The sequence below is a fragment of the Cygnus olor genome, chromosome 3 (genome assembly GCF_009769625.2).
Source record: "Cygnus olor isolate bCygOlo1 chromosome 3, bCygOlo1.pri.v2, whole genome shotgun sequence".
In the NCBI taxonomy this organism is placed as follows: domain Eukaryota; kingdom Metazoa; phylum Chordata; class Aves; order Anseriformes; family Anatidae; genus Cygnus; species Cygnus olor.
In genome coordinates, this window is record NC_049171.1 from 90,149,444 (window position 1) to 90,165,325 (window position 15,882).

Genomic DNA, 15,882 nt, shown 5'->3' on the forward strand with positions numbered 1-15,882 from the left:
GTATGCTAAAAAAAAAAAAAAGACACTAGAAGTCTGACAAGGTTTAACCTCTAAGGATCTCACTTTCTTTCAATTGGACTCCTTGACCCAGGACAATATACCAAAACTTGCCTTAAAGAGCTCTGGGAGAACAAGGCACCCAAGGAAGCTGATATTTAAAAATTAAACTAAAAAAAAAAATATATATATATATATATAAAATTAGATTGATTGAGGTGATGCCCTGAACCAGGAAATTAATATTACTGTGTTCAGAGATGGTCCTGCTACTCTGTCTAGGGAGTGGTTACAGCCAGACATTTGTCTGTGGGATCCAAACTCTTATCCTGCAAGTTAAGGAAGCTGTTTAATGACTTGAGATGTTGCTTCCATGTAAGAGGTTAATTATAAGAGTACCAATCTAACAAATAAGTCTTTCAGCTTGGCAGAACTCAAAGCTTTTTTTACATATCATAGTGATTGCTCTAAGCCTTAGGTTAGAGGGATGGTCTGTATGGGGATAATCTGCATCCTTCATTCTGAAGCTGTGATAATTTTTCCATGGCATTGCAAGATAGGTTGAATAAAAAAGGGGATGAAAGAGCGCAATTTTCTTGTGCAGTAGTTTGTATGCTCAGATTCATTAACATTTAGGGTGTGCAACTTCCTCCTAAACTCTTTTCAGAAGCCAGTACTCTCCTCTTTAATCTGAGTATTAGATGCTTTTCCAGTGATGAGAAAAGGGGATATTTGCTAATACTGCTCCAAATTGAATGGAAATCCATTATGACAGATTTGGGTGGGGGAAATGCGTTTAGCCTGAAGGACTGGGCATCACGGGAGTCTTAGGTGTTGATGTCTTTCCATGAAAACTTCTTTTCTAGCTGCTAAATCTGAGAAAATTTTGCATTGGCAAAGAGGTGAAACTGAAGGTGTTAAGGAAAACTGAAAGGAAGAAGTGTTTGGTGACTCAATTTTCAAATGCAGTCAGCACTTCTTGAGTCTGGGTGCTTGACAAAGCCAGAGAAAACCATAGGTGACCTAATTTACTGTGATGATAGTCCTTCAAGCAAGAGGTTGGTGTAGAGATCTCTAGAGGTGCCTTCCAACTAACATTTCTGTAACGTGTAACTTGGCACTCCTGGCTCACAGTTTTGGATTTAGATGGACATATGAGCTGTAGAAATGCAGTCTCTGTATCTGGCTCCTAAGCTCTAACATTATTCAGGTTCTTTTGACAATGTATAATTCCATTTTTCATTCTGAATCTTTTTTTTTTTTCTTGAGTCAAATTCAAGTTGTCTCAAATCCCTGTTTCCTTACTGTTTCAGTAAAATTCATGCTTTTTCTGGAGATTACAGATAGTTGACAGATTTCTCAATTTTTTTTTTTTTTTTAAATCTTAGTAGATGAAGTTTCACCCAGTGGGTGACTTGCTTTTTCTGTTTGGGTCATCTGTTGGGGAGGCATATGTCTGGGTTGGGCATGGGGCAGCAGCTGGAGAGATGTACACAGTGCTGCTGTAGTGTCTCCCTTGCTGTGGGATCCCAAGGGCCAGAGGCAGCTGTCCTCTGAGCTGATCAACTCCATCTAGCACTCAGGGTGGAGAAGCTGGAAAGATGATGTGTGTCATTGTATGAATGCTTGGTTTGCCAGTGCAGCACTGAATAAAATGGAGAATGAGTGTTAACTTCAAAGATATGCAACCTCTGCATTGTTAAAAACAAATCAGCTGCAGTTCTCCAGTCATCTCAGCCTTGGAAGTGAAGGGAACAGATGTTCTGTTTAAAGGCAGACAAAATATATTTAGCAAGATTAAAGCTGCTTAAAATCGGAGCATTTCTGTATTCGGTTACAAAATCAAATTTGGCTTCACTTGGAAATTCTTAGATAAATTGTTTGAGTTAAATTGTTACCAACATTTGAAAACCTTTGAAATGTCATTAATCAAACATGTTATTCCCACATTATATTTTATCATCATGTAACACTGCAGAAAATTGGCAGGAATGAAAAACAAACAAGATAGAAAATGCTGCAAAAAGTGCAAATGTTTCAATTTTTTTCACACAGCACTAATATAGGGAGTAAATTTTGCAATCCTAAAGTATATTGTTCAGGACAATAATACTAAAACAACTGGTGGTAGAAGTCACCAAAGAATGTGAAGAGTTGTCTGAAAATATCTTCAAGAGAATCTAAAGTGACATGAAGATTTTGTAGAAGAAGCTGGAAAGATGTGGAGTCTGAGATTGAACATGCTATGGGGTTTGCTGGAACAGGACAAGTGAGATCAAGTAAAAGGGAACGACTGAGGTTAGAATATCAGTGAATTGAAAAGGAATGGATTCCTTCCGAGAGAAGAAAACAATCCAAAATTTTTAGATTTGAGTAAGTATCCAACATTTGCTTGATTGAAGGGAAGTACAAGAACAGTTCAACACTGGTGAAATTAAACATTCAGCAAGAGAAGTAACTTCAACAGAAAAGGTTCTGATAAACTTCTTAAATGAAAGACAACGTTAGAGGAATGTGCAAGGATGAACAAAGACTTTTTGCAGACTTGACAGGAAGCCACTGAGAGACATAAACATATATACAGTGTGAGTTGCAGTTAATACCGCAGCTTTATGGTAGAGATGGTAGAGGTAACATGGACAAGTAGGGTATATTTGGAATGGGTTGCCCAGGGAGGTGGCGGAAAGGAAAGGTTGGACCTAGTGCTTAGGGACATGGTTTAGTGGGTGATATTGGTGGTAGGGGTATAGTTGGACCAGATGATCTTGGAAGTCTTTTCCAACCTTAATGATTCTATGATTCTATTCTTTTTCAAGTTTGAAGGTGTTCCTTTTGGATAAAATTCTTGATTATTTTATTCCTCTTCATTTCTCTTTGTACTGTGACCCTGGGATTGCTGGTTAGACACTTTTCTATGTGGAATATAAAGATGGGTCATTCTTTCTGCACTTTGCACAGTTGTTCTTCTTTTTAAGTAATATTTTCAGTAAAGATGAGATTTAATATTTCTACAAGCTTCATATGAAGTATATGCAAAGATAAATATAATCTGGAAACCTGTTGAATTTACTCAACAGGCTAATGAACATAAGCCTATTAGCTTCTATGCATATATACAAACTATTGGTTTCAGCTATTTTATGTATATCAGATTTAGTAACAGGATTAACCTGTTCAATAAATGTCCTTTCTTATGCAGACATGTTTTTTCTCATCCCAAAACCCACTGATGTCACCCTACTCACTACTTCAGAACTGTGGTCACTGAAATCAGTGAGGTTTTGCTTCTTACTCTAGTGGGAGTAGGATCAATCCAACGGTTTTCAAAGCTTACCAAGGCAGAAATGCCGTTTAACTCCTTTATAACAAACTCATTTTGACACTTAACAATTCAGCCCTCCCCCCCCCCCCCCCCCCCCACCCCCCCTTTTTCTTTTACTCAAATGAAAAAGAGACAAGTTTGGGCATGGATTGAATGCCTTTTATATGTGTGTATCCTGCTTAAGCCTCACAAGGATTACTAACTTCCCTTCTCTGTTATTTTAGTTATAAATTGATTTAATATAAAATATAATTTGAGGCTATCACATTCCCTTCCCAAGGCTTAATAACATAACCAAGGTGTGCCATACAATAACAATCCACAAGAATTAGGCACTAGAAGGTGATCAAAAGATTTTGTTCAAACAGACATAAATCTCAAGAAAGATTATGACATATACTTGTATCCTTGATGTGCTGAAATAGACAATTTATTACTTCTAATCCTAAAGTCTGTATTTATATCCATTCACACTAAGAAGTATGTCTGAGTAGTTTTACTGCATACTTATTCTGTCAACAGCAATCCTAGACTTCTGACATGCAGCCCAGTTTTAGATCTTGTATCTATTGAACACACCTGTGAACTAAATTCCTTCTTGGAAATAGGTTTTATTTACACGTTATATTGTATATAATTTATGTTGGTCTCTGCTTTTGTGATCAGTTATTCTGGTAGGTGAAGATAGCAATATCATTTCAGAAAGAGACTGTTGATTTAAGGTGAACTAGAAACAAAGAGCCATTTGTGTCTTGGGACTATGTAACAGAGAGGAGAAATTGTAGCCTAGACTCATCCTACATAATCATGGGAGCTGGTAAGTAAAGTTCCTGTGTCAACTGGGGTCAAAGAAATCCTTGGAAAATAAATATTTTACTGTTTTATACTCTTAGAGCCTGTGAAATTGGAAACTGCTACTCTAAAATGTTATTGCCTCAAGTAGGGGGAAAAGTAAAATTTCATGCACAGTGGGACGTTAAGCCTGCAGCTCTGCCTCACAAAAAGCAGAAATAGTACTTCTAATTCCATATACATCATAATTGGAAATGTACCTGTGTAAAATATGTTTAAACAAACAAAATAAGATTGGTTCTCTGGAACTGTAAGAAGGAAAGATCAGTTAGCTTTGAAGGATCATTGCAAGAATGCTGATAGAAATGGTATTAGATACGGGAAAACAAAACTATATACTTCCTGACTCCTTCTACAATTTCAGTTCAAGAAGATAAATGCTCTGGGTCTGTGATACCTATGTAAGGACCAGTCAGTATCACTGAACACATCCATTAATTAAACACAGAAAAACTGTTTAAAGAACATGAGAGTTTTTCTAAGAGACCAGGTGGGACAGTACAGGACTCTGATATAAGCTTGGCAGTTTAAAGACATGAGACATTTTCCCCCGTTCTATTCCAAATACCAGATACCCTTTTCTGAGATCTGTTCCCCAGTAATAAACACAAACGATCAAGGCATTTGAAGGAAAAGTTTAAAATAAAAATATACAGGAACCAATTATGCAATTTTGCTTCTGAGATGGAGCGAGGATGTTGGAAGAAGAAACCACTACTCATGGAGGGCAGTCTCCCATTGCACTGAAAAGCTCCTGAGGCATTATCATATGCTCTTTTTAGTTCTAGCTTAAACTGCAGAAGATATCACTGACCTGAGCAATGCAGTAGTACACCAATGAGAAGTTGTTGTTCCCAAGAACAACAAGGCAAAGAGGTTGTGCAAGAAGTCCTTAGTTTAATTCAGTATGAAGTTAAAGAGTTCAAATGACAGTCATGGATTGTTTGAGCTAACTTGGCTGGCTTTGTGCTGAGCTAGACTAAAAATGCTTTCACATTCTGTTCCATCAGCTTTGCTGTGGGACTAGTAACCTTCAGCCTAAAACCAGAAATGAACAGCTCAAATTTGGTCTTAAACCATGTCATGCAAAGCAAATAGCGTCTAAATCTTTAGAGAACACAGAATAAGAATTGAAGCAAAGTCAAAAAAACTAGAGTTGGTTTTCATCAGCTCGAGACATTTGAAAATGCCTTCTTAGACATCCTTAGAGGATTATTTTTTTTCATTCTCTCTCTGCACTGATTATGGGGAAAATACTGTAGATATACAGGAGTTTACAATAAAAATTAAAATGTATTTTAGTTTTAGGCAAATCAAAAAGTATTCATTATTTAATGGCATGTAGGATATATTATGTTTGCTGCAAAGCAGGAAACATCATTTGAGTATTGTTATAAAAATATAGGTAAAGCTACACGTCAGAGAAAGATAAACAATATAATTAGAAGGAGGGAGAGAGAGGCAGAAAGTGAAAAGGAAGGAGATTGTCCATGAGCATAGAAACCTGCATATTCTGGTATGCATTTTCTCATACTCCGCCTTGCTTGAAGGCTATGAAAGATCTGTTACTGCAAATTTAAATTAGATATTTTGAAATCTGAAGTGATCAATGACAAAACAACTGACATAATTACATTTTTGTACTGCAGGGGATGCACTAGTGTTTTACAATATCACATGCAATATCATTGTGGAACAATATGATGCATAAGTGTAGCACCAGGACATCTTTTCAAGAACAAATCCAGGCTATATATAAAGTCTATTAATTAATTAATTTTGATTTGCAGGCTCCTGTATACCTTTCAAAGGACATATAGCCTCCTTGTGCAGCAAAATTGACTAATAACAGTCTTTATTTTCCTAGTAATCTGTCATGGGATCCTTGGTGATAGGTTTCCAGAGTCCCAAGACCAACAACTCAAAAGGTCTCAGTTACAATAAGCTACCTTAAATATGACTGCAAAACAACTGAATGATAAAAATTCATTTTCTACACAGTCATTTTTCTTGTAACTGGAAATATAATTTCTGAGCGTGATATTTGCAAAGCATTCTGGTGTACTGCAGTTCTAATAGAACTACATTTTCTTACAAGTAAGTAAGGAAGAGAAAAATGACCAATTTACCTGTTAGTTGGTAGAGACTGTGAAGATTTGATAAACTGAGGATAAACTGTTGTGCTATTTGGTGAGCTGACCAACTCTGTTTTTTCCTGACGGACCTAGATTGAAAAATAAAATTATGTAGGATAGGATTATTTTAGAGCACTTAATATTGGACTACAGGTCTCAGCAATAACAAGGCAGGTCAATGACTCATTCAAAAAACACAGTCTGAATCACACAGTATTTTCTTCACTTGAACAAACACTTCTGAACGAAGAGAAAAGTGTTTAGGATTGGTTCAAGTATTTTTAAGCTCAAGTTACAGGTTTTTAATATGTAACAGCACATGCTCTCTGATTTGAGTTTCTTAGCGAGCTCAGATGTATAGACAGGTCAAGATCCAAGATATCAATCCCATTTTTTTTCCCCAGTTTTTTAATCTTCTACTGGTAAATCATGAGAAGCTAAATCCTGGACCTCCCCTGTTAGAGGACAGTGGACATCGTGTTCCAGTGGATTCAAGATTATTACTTTCAGTGATTTTCAAAATCTAAATTTTTAGACAGAAGGGTCACTAAAACATTCTCTTTGCCACTAATACGGTTGGGGATTTTTGAAAAGTACTTTGTAATGCTAGCTTGAATTTAAGCTACTTTGATGGTGCTTTATGGATAACTAAGTTCCTCATGTTAAGTCTGGTATTTATTTTAGACTATTTTCTTAAAAGTAGTTTAAATTTTTTACTCAATGAAATTAAGTAAAATACTGACTAAACACTTATTTGTTTATAACAACTTTTCACCCAGGAGTAAATATTTTCTTCCAGTTAATAATGTGATATGGATGGATTGCACTTAACAGTCTTTTTCATTAGGCTGATGTGCATCTCATGGCAATGCTGTTCTGTGAGATGCCATGTCACTGCTTGGAAGTCATTAGAAAAAGTGTCTAAAGGGGAGCTCATAAGAAAGCTATGTTGTTTCGGTTCTTCCCCCTCCAGACCCTTTGTACTGTCCCCTGTGTTTGTGAAACTGTGTTGCTGTCTCACTGTGTTATGAACTTCACATACACTACATCTCTTACAGAACTGATTAAATTAGATCACAGTTTCTGCTAGGTTCTTAAACAGGCAATCGTGGTCGTGGTGGGGCTCAGTTAGAGGGCAAGAGCACACATGCTCTGCACTGACAGTTGGTGATCTGGGAACTTAAAGCTGAAAGATTACAAGAGACTGAAATATTGCTTAAAAAAAAAGAAAAGAAAAAAGATTACATTTGTTGGGTTTTGTCCATATTACAGCTATGACTGCCATTTTCTAATATACATGTCATAAACCTGATGAAATCATAGTTTTGCTAGGAGTGAGAAGGTTCTGTTTTCCAATCTCTTCTATTCATTTTATGTTCCTTCACAGTCTTTGGCATTTTTGGGACCATTCTTGGCTTTTATTCAAGTTGTTTGGGAGGATGTCAAAACAGAAAACAGAACAGAAAGCGAGGGTTTTGCTTTGTTTGTGTGAACTTCATACAGGCATAATTCACATTAGCTTTGTCTGGTTTACATTGGAATGAGCAGAGGTGAATCAGGCCCCAAATCTCATCCTTCATACTGCTTTCTATCTAGTCAATTAAGTACTTCTTTAAGAAATGATTGAAGATGTCACATTCATGTGAAAATAGAAGAAATACAGAGTGACTTTATACCTGTAGATTTGCCACCTCTTCAGACCACCAGACTTCAAAGTCTTTTTGCAGCTTCACCTTTGCTTTTTCCATGAGAAGCTGTAGGTGCTCAATCTCTACCTTCAGCCCTTTCAAGCGATTGTACATTGTTTTATAACTAATTTAAGAAGAAGAAAGGTTATTAAAGATTTTCCAACACATCTCATATTTTATGACAGCTTCACTAGACAGTAGGTACAAGAAATTTATCCTGAAAAAAATTATTTCATTGAAAAAAATTACTGAAGTTCTAGTGTGACCAATATTGATCAACAATTAAATACAGGTTCAAATATGTCAAGCTATGCCTTGATTCCCCATCCAAACAGAAACTAGTATGTAGTTAAAGATTTGCTGTAGTATGAAACAGCCAGAAGCTTCCTCATAGGTCACAGCTAACATAAATGATAGCAAATTACTTAGAACTGATATCCTTGCATCTATTTTCCTTTTATCCTCTTAGCTACAGCTACATTAAAACAAACAGAAGGATTGGTTGACTAATTCATATTCTGTATATTATTTACACTTAGTCCTGTATAGACAAAAGGTTTTCCTTAGGTCAAGGAAGGTGAGACATTCATGAATCTACAACGATGTTTCACAGTACATTTGGATTCAAAGAACAAAGTTTTAATACTAATCCTCAAGGGGGACATAAAGTCATTTTATTAATTTTTGACCTTTAGCCCTATCATAAAGGTTTCCCATTTGCTTACTGTGGCAACTTACAGACAAACCAACAGCATATACATAAATTTAAAAGCTACCTGTGAACCACAAAGCTAACATTTTTTAATATGTCAGAGAAAACCTTGAGGTTAACTGTATGTATAAAACTGTAATATAATATCAGTATACTTTATCTTCTGAAGGATGATTTGAGGCAAAAGTAATACCTTTTTTTCTCTTCCTCAATTTGGGTTCGAAGTTTCTCTTCCACTGGGTCAAGCGTATTTAGCTCTTCAGAAGGATTAGACACAGCTAGAGGAGAAATGACCAGAGCAATGAGCATTTGATTTCTAAAGAAACAACTTTAAATTAGAATACAAGCTGGTTTTAAGAGGTAGGTAATGAAATAGAGGTCTATAGCAGTTTTTCTCTTCTGGAAGTGTTTTTTCAAAATCTTTGTTTAGGCCTTACTTAATATAAGAAAGACTCAATAACTTTAGTGATTTACATTGTTTTGATTTTTTTTGAATATTTATTTTAGGTATGAATAAAAATGATTTTGCCAGTCGATTTAAAAAGTTTGGCTTTGACATAAAACCCTAAATGAATGCATTTAACCTGATAGTTATGCAGACAAGTAGGAAGATTCAGCAGTAGCTGTGCTAGTGCCTGGAAACAGAGAAACATAAAGAAGAGTAAAAGACAAACACTGGAGATGTAACTTTGGTAAACAATAAATGAAGTAATTTTGGTAAGCAATAAATTCAGACAATTTATATGAATAAGAAAAATAGCCTGAAACTGTGTCCGAGAAATTTTTCAAGGCAGAGGAGAACTGCATAAATACTCCAAGATAATTTAGCCCAAGTTAATCTAAGAAAACCGCTCAGGATTTTCCTGTCCCATAAGAGAGCTAGTTAGCATGCAAAACACAACACGGTTCTTCTGAGAGACAGCAAAACAGCCTTTCCATCGTGCATTGTATGAACTGGGTTTATTTCAGCAGTGAAAGGAAATGTATAGTTACCTACTAGTATTACAACAGTTTCTATTTCTAGAATGAATGAGAATAGTTTAAGGTTCCCAAGAAAACATATTTAACCTTTTTAACTGAAGAAAAATGAAAGAAACAAAAGATTTGCTGTATAATACATGCACGTTTCCATCCCAACTGCTATTTCTGCCAAGAAAATAAATTCTATGTCAACCTGTCATTAGGCCTAAGGAGTGCAGCCTTTCTTCGAGGAATGGAATCTGTCTGGAACAAGAGGGCAGCAATGACCCCTCTCTGCCTGTCAGCACGCCAGCTATAGCCATTAATCTTTTGTTGTAGCACCCTGTAGCCTAGTACAAATGAAACCGAAAAGCGTTTTATTTCATTTAGAGTACTTAGGTCAAGCATGTTAAAACAGACAGCCAAGATGGACAAAGTCCATGCACACTTCTTGTTTCATACAGCTAAAGGCTTTGCTGGATGTGCAGACTGCAAAAGAACGATAGGGAGAAGACATTTTGGTAGAGATGGTACCCTCAGAAGATTAAAAAATAAACTGGAATGTTAAAATGAATACGGAAGTCAGGAGATACAAACAACATGGCAGAGGACATGCTAGAAAAAAGACATATCATATAGTATAACTGAACACAACAGATGATGAGAAGGCCTTAATAATCATGCCAGAAACTTCAAGGAAAGCAGTAAACCTATCAATGATTTCAGGGCATTGGTATTTTCTGATTTGTCATCCTCAGGAAGAAGGCATAAAGCAGCAAAGCACAGAGCTACGCAAGATGCTCGAGGGAAGACAAGCCCTGCAGAGCTCCTGAGGGCTGACATTTGGTCTGCCTTTCATGAACACGCAGCATCCAGGCTTGAGAGAAATGTGCTCTCGTGGAACAAGCCAAAATGATTTAGGGAGTTACTGCCTCCCAGATGAGCCATGCTCACAGACCATGTGAGCATCCTTAATGCATTCCATCACGAAGCCAGCCAGGCTGAGCTTGAGCAGCGGTTGAAAGGGACTCTCCTGGGCATGCTGAAGTGCATTTGTCTTATTCACACAGTCTGCCAGGGTGTCTGAGTTCAGGAGGTGAGACCCCCTTATAATGAAGAGAGATAATTCAGTGTGGAAGACAGAAGCAACTTAAAATGGCAGTGCTGTTTTTGAAGGGTGAACTTCCTTACCTGAAAGCATCAGCAAATTCTGCTAGTCATTACAGAGCAATGCAGGACCATAATATTGTGGCTTTTCCTCCCTGATTTATTTGAACATTGTTGTGGTTTAACCCCAACAGGCAGCTAACAGCCCCTTGCTCACTCTCTCCGGGTGTGATGCTGGAGAGAATTGGAAAAGTAGAAGTGCAAGAACTCATGGGTTGAGATAAAGACAGCTCACTAGGTAAAGCAAAGCTAAGCTACATGCCCCAGCAAAGCAAAACAAGGAATCCATTCGCTACTTCCCATCGTCAGGCAGGTGTTCAGCTGCTTCCAGGAAAGCAGGGCTCAGCACACGTAACATTGAGTACTTGGAAAAATATTTTTGTACTGGATCTCAAAGGGCAGCCTTAGGCAGAATTTGGTGACGTATATAAAAACACCAAGAAAAATATTTTGCTGCTGATGATTATACTCTGTAGAAGGGATTATTTGGTTGTAAGTTATCTGCAGAAATTGTAATAAAGCCTTTTATGAACAAATAAAGTACCTCTGTGATGCAAAGGCCTCACCATTCTCAATCCCAAGTGTAGCTACGCATGTTCCCTCTAGGAAAATGTTGGTGATGAAAACAAGAAATACAGCTGTGGACAAGGTGAGCTGCCCAAAGTTTTGTATACATACACAATAGAAAGAGATGAGTACACTGCAAGCTGATGTGGCCCTGGCAGCAAAAGAAAGCACTGGATATTTCATCAAGCAAAGAGCTAAAACTTAGATGTCCGTCAGTGTGTTCCAGTCACAAGAGCAGAACAGATCTGATTGCAGTGTCAGGTGAAGAAGTCCTGTGGTAAGTCAAGTCCCAGGACGTGCCTATTTGGGTGCTGCTTTTTAAGTTCTCTGATGCATTTTCCCATTCTATTGCAGTCTCCAGGTCAGCTTTTTGTCATGCCTGCTTATTGCAGCAACATGCTTGTGAACTGAAGGGCATTCACTCTAGAGACAAGACATTTTTGAAACTGCCTACTGTAATATACATCAATGAACACGTGGATCTTTCCTGATGTTCCAAGCAAAGGAGATCTATGGTCTGGTGCAGTGTTTTTCAACCCTTTTGTTTGCTGTTGCTTCTCCCTTTTTCTTATTCCCTGCTACTTCTTTCGTCCCCCTCACTTTCCTGAATCCATGCTTTGGCCTCTTTGTGCACCTGTGCTCCTGCTGCTGACACCTCGCAGCCCTCTCCTCCCACCAGCAATTTCAGCTACAACTCAAGCTAGGAGGCTAAGGCAGAGGTTACTGGCTCAGGCTGTGCTCTGTATCTCACATCTAAATAGTAGCATTCCTCAATAGGCAGGCTCAGATATTTAAAATAATACAAGAGAGACAACTGAGTGACTAGACAGTACAATGCACAAAGCATAGTATTTGCTTAAACATAGAAAATAGATAACTAAGAAGAATTTATTTTTGCTACAGGTTTTTCTTCCTCTAAAGAGCATCCTTTTTATTATATATCTCCCTGTTTATATAGAAACAGAAAAAGTGTATTAAAACATCAAATCATTTTATCTAGGTTTCAGACCCATGTTTCAGGGATGTAGAGGTTGCATAGTGTACATGTTTAGAAAAATATTGCCTGTGTATATGCAAGGGGCTTCAGCTGGCTTACTTCTATACAATTCTGTACAACAGAGTTATTTTAGCAGAAGTCAGCAGCGTACTCCTGAGGAGTATTAGTTCCTCTACATTAGTGTGACTACACATACAACTGAGAGGCAAAGCTTATGAATCCTACATTCGGGGTCTTTTATTAACTGAGTACTGAGTCACACAATGCAAGGAAGAGGTTTTGACAGTGCAACATTTGGTAGCAAAACAGCTAGCAATATATGTATTTATCTTTAGGTTAACTGCTCTTGTTCTGTCTTCAAATAAAACCCATTTGGCAGAATGGGACACAGGACACAACTGATACCAGCTGCCTACTTGAAGAGGAAGGTGAACCCTGCATGAGTTGACAATTCATGGCATAAAGATGTTTTTTTTTTTTCACAAACAAGATTGTAAGAGGCATATTAAATTATAATGTTTTTACTTGAATGAGAGGGCCAATTCTGGAGCAAAAGAAGCAGTGAATTTTACAACACTTTCCATATTACCAAATCACACAGTACCAGAAAGAAATGATAGCACCTGCTAACAATCTGTCTGTTTCAAGGCATTATAGAAAGCATGGATGAAAAACATTATTTCCAGTATGAGATACCAAGTGTAATCACCATAGTTTACTGCAATCAGGCAACAACTTGAAATACTCTGACAGATTCTTGTCTACAGTCACAAAATTTTGCAAGAAACTCTCTGTGACCTTGAACTTTATATTCTCTGGGGCACTCATATATTTCTCAACCTGAGTATATCCTGGAAGTCAGACTCCTAGGGATTTATTGTCCTTGTGCCTCAAATAACATTGTGCCCTGCCCTCCGTCTGTACTTTTGCAGTCAAAGATTTTCATTTTTTTCACTGGATAGTCTTGTGTTTATCTACTTAAATTTATAGTCACTTGAAGTAACCAAATTTAGAATTGACTTCAGTGTCCAGTTAATATTTTTATTGCTTTATTTATCAGCTTTGCAGCTTTTGGCAAACTCAGGCTTCAGTTCTTTCAAACTGCAGCATATGTTGTCATTTTAGCTTTTTAAAGAGCTACCCTTCGGTTGCTATTCAGGATCATCTTGCAAGCAATTCTCCTGTTCTTTTTTCTTATTCCTCTCCTAGGTCATGTCAACCTATGTTTGTCACCAGGCACTACCATGTGTACCTTATACAAAAGCAAAGATGGGTATGCACATTGAAACTCATGTGCAAATGGAAAATATCCTAATGTCTGGAAGAGTTTATGTTGTGGGTTTTAGAGCACTTTACCCTTAATCCTAATGTAATAGATTTTTAAAATTTTGGCCAGGTGGTCCTAATCATACCTTGGAATAAACTGTCTCATTTTCGGTGTTTTATAAATGTGTGTGTGTAGGGGGTGGATTAAAGTATGTGTATTTTGTTTATTCTTATTTTTATTTTAGTCACTGAATTTAGAAAAAGGATCCATCACTATGCTCTTCTCTGTGTGCCATTGTATTGTTTACTGTTTTACTGGCTTAAGATTGGCTCAAGCAAATTGACTTCCAATGCACACCTGGAAAGCAGAGATTTTTTTTTTCCAGTCTCTTTGAGCTCTTTTGTGTAAATACAGACTCACACTTCAATTCCCTTAAAGTCTCTTTTTTGAAACTAGTCATCTGTGTATTTGCTCCTGAAAATACAGGACACATGAAACAGAAGGCGTTGCCTACACTTCAGCTGCACTCAAGCCATGAAGGTTTCTGAAACCATTGTGGCTAAAAGTTCCCTGTTGGTTTCCAAATATACAAGTGCAATTTACTGTGAAGAAAGAAAAAAAAAAAAAAGCTTCAAGTTTAATTTGTTCCATAAACATCACTTGATTTAGTGGAATAGTAATGTAGCTGGGTCATAGTCTGGAAACCCCTACTAATTCAGATTCTTGCCTAAATGCATTTTTCCATTAGATTACATAAGATTATTGTTGCATCACTTACGTTGTTCATAGTATTAGACAAAGGGATAACCGATATTTGAGGTGGAGACAGCAGTTACTAAACAGCACCATAACTATTGCAAAAAGAATGAGAAATATCTAAAGGTGCTAAAGGTATAGTCATCCTGAGTGTCACAGCACGTAGTAGAGATACTGAAGCTTGGTGTGCCCATGTGTTTTCCTGAGAACCCTCAGATAAGCAGATGTACAATTCTCAGTTCTGGTAAGAGCCAGACTTGCTGTGAATGAGCAATATGCATATGCATGCACAGTAAGTCCTATGCTTGCACATAACATTCAGGAATGCAGTGCACACAGTAACTGTGTTATCAATTCAGTAGGTCCAACATTTTCTAAAAGTAGTGGGTATTTAACCTGCATTCTGCGTGGAACTCCAGCCATGTTTGTCAGTACAAACACGACAATGCACAAAAGCATCTATTTGGGGCTGTACATTGAATTTATAGCAGCAATGTCATTTACAAAAAAAAAAAGGAAAAATAAGCATACATGTTCTATACTTAATTGCTTCTGTTTAAGCTGTGTATGGGTAGATGGGTCAAGCAACTGACATGTCACGTCAATTCACAAAAAAAAGAGGTTGATTCAAGTGTCAATACTCCGAAATGTGTAAGGAATCAAATCAAAGTAGTATCAGCCTGAACAAGTTTGATCTTTCTGCTACAAGGTATTAGTAGAAGACATTTCATCTGCAAGAGAGAAGTAAAATGGAAAAAAAGCACAGCATTGTTGGTGAAATCAATATACCATGACCTGAATTTAGTAAAGTATGCAATAAAGACCAAAGTACTGCAGAAGTTTTGTTTCCACTCTCCCACTTAGCTAAGAAGCCCTCTAAAAAAGTTTGACAAATCCTTTTGTAAATGTTGGTATGAAGTGGAAGTTTTCTCAAAAATTTCTGAAGCAACAACCATAGGACTTCATGTCAGCAGAAACATTATTCTTTACAGAGATTCATGTTGATATTTTTCAGTGTTCTGGCACATGTACTAGACTAGAGCTATATACAGCTTGCACAGTCTAGGGGACCAGAATATGTTTTTGGGACCCTCTATCCCTGTTGTCCATCTTCATACTTCACACCGAGTGCCACACTTTTGCTAGTACTTCCATGCATATATCCATCAGCTGTAGGAGCTGAACAGTGAGGCTCTCAGTGTTGGGCTACAAGATGAAGAAGGTGCAAGAAAAAATATATAAATATTTACTCATTTCTCATCACTCAAACAGGTCTTTCGTATGAAGGAAATGACATTGAGCTTAATTAAAATGTCCTGGTAGTTGTCAGCTGACTTATACTGTACTGCATATGAGAAGAGACAATCCTGACATTCAGAAACAATTATAGTTCATCCACAAGATTTTTATCTGGAGAAGTATATGCAATCTCTGCATGTTTGTGGGATATTATCATCATCAG

At 37.2% G+C, this 15,882-nt stretch overlaps 1 protein-coding gene across 3 annotated transcripts in view; it reads right to left on the reverse strand.

The window, feature by feature from the left end:
• KIF6 (kinesin family member 6) overlaps nt 1–15,882 on the reverse strand; it is a 172,224-nt gene that overhangs the window by 8,595 nt on the left and 147,747 nt on the right. For all 3 annotated transcript variants that reach the window (XM_040552993.1, XM_040552994.1, XM_040552992.1), the window contains 3 exons: nt 8,900–8,984; nt 7,983–8,118; nt 6,301–6,395 (listed from right to left, as the gene is read on the reverse strand). In XM_040552993.1, the coding sequence (XP_040408927.1) occupies nt 6,301–6,395; nt 7,983–8,118; nt 8,900–8,984 (316 nt within the window). The remainder of the gene's footprint in view (nt 1–6,300; nt 6,396–7,982; nt 8,119–8,899; nt 8,985–15,882) is intronic.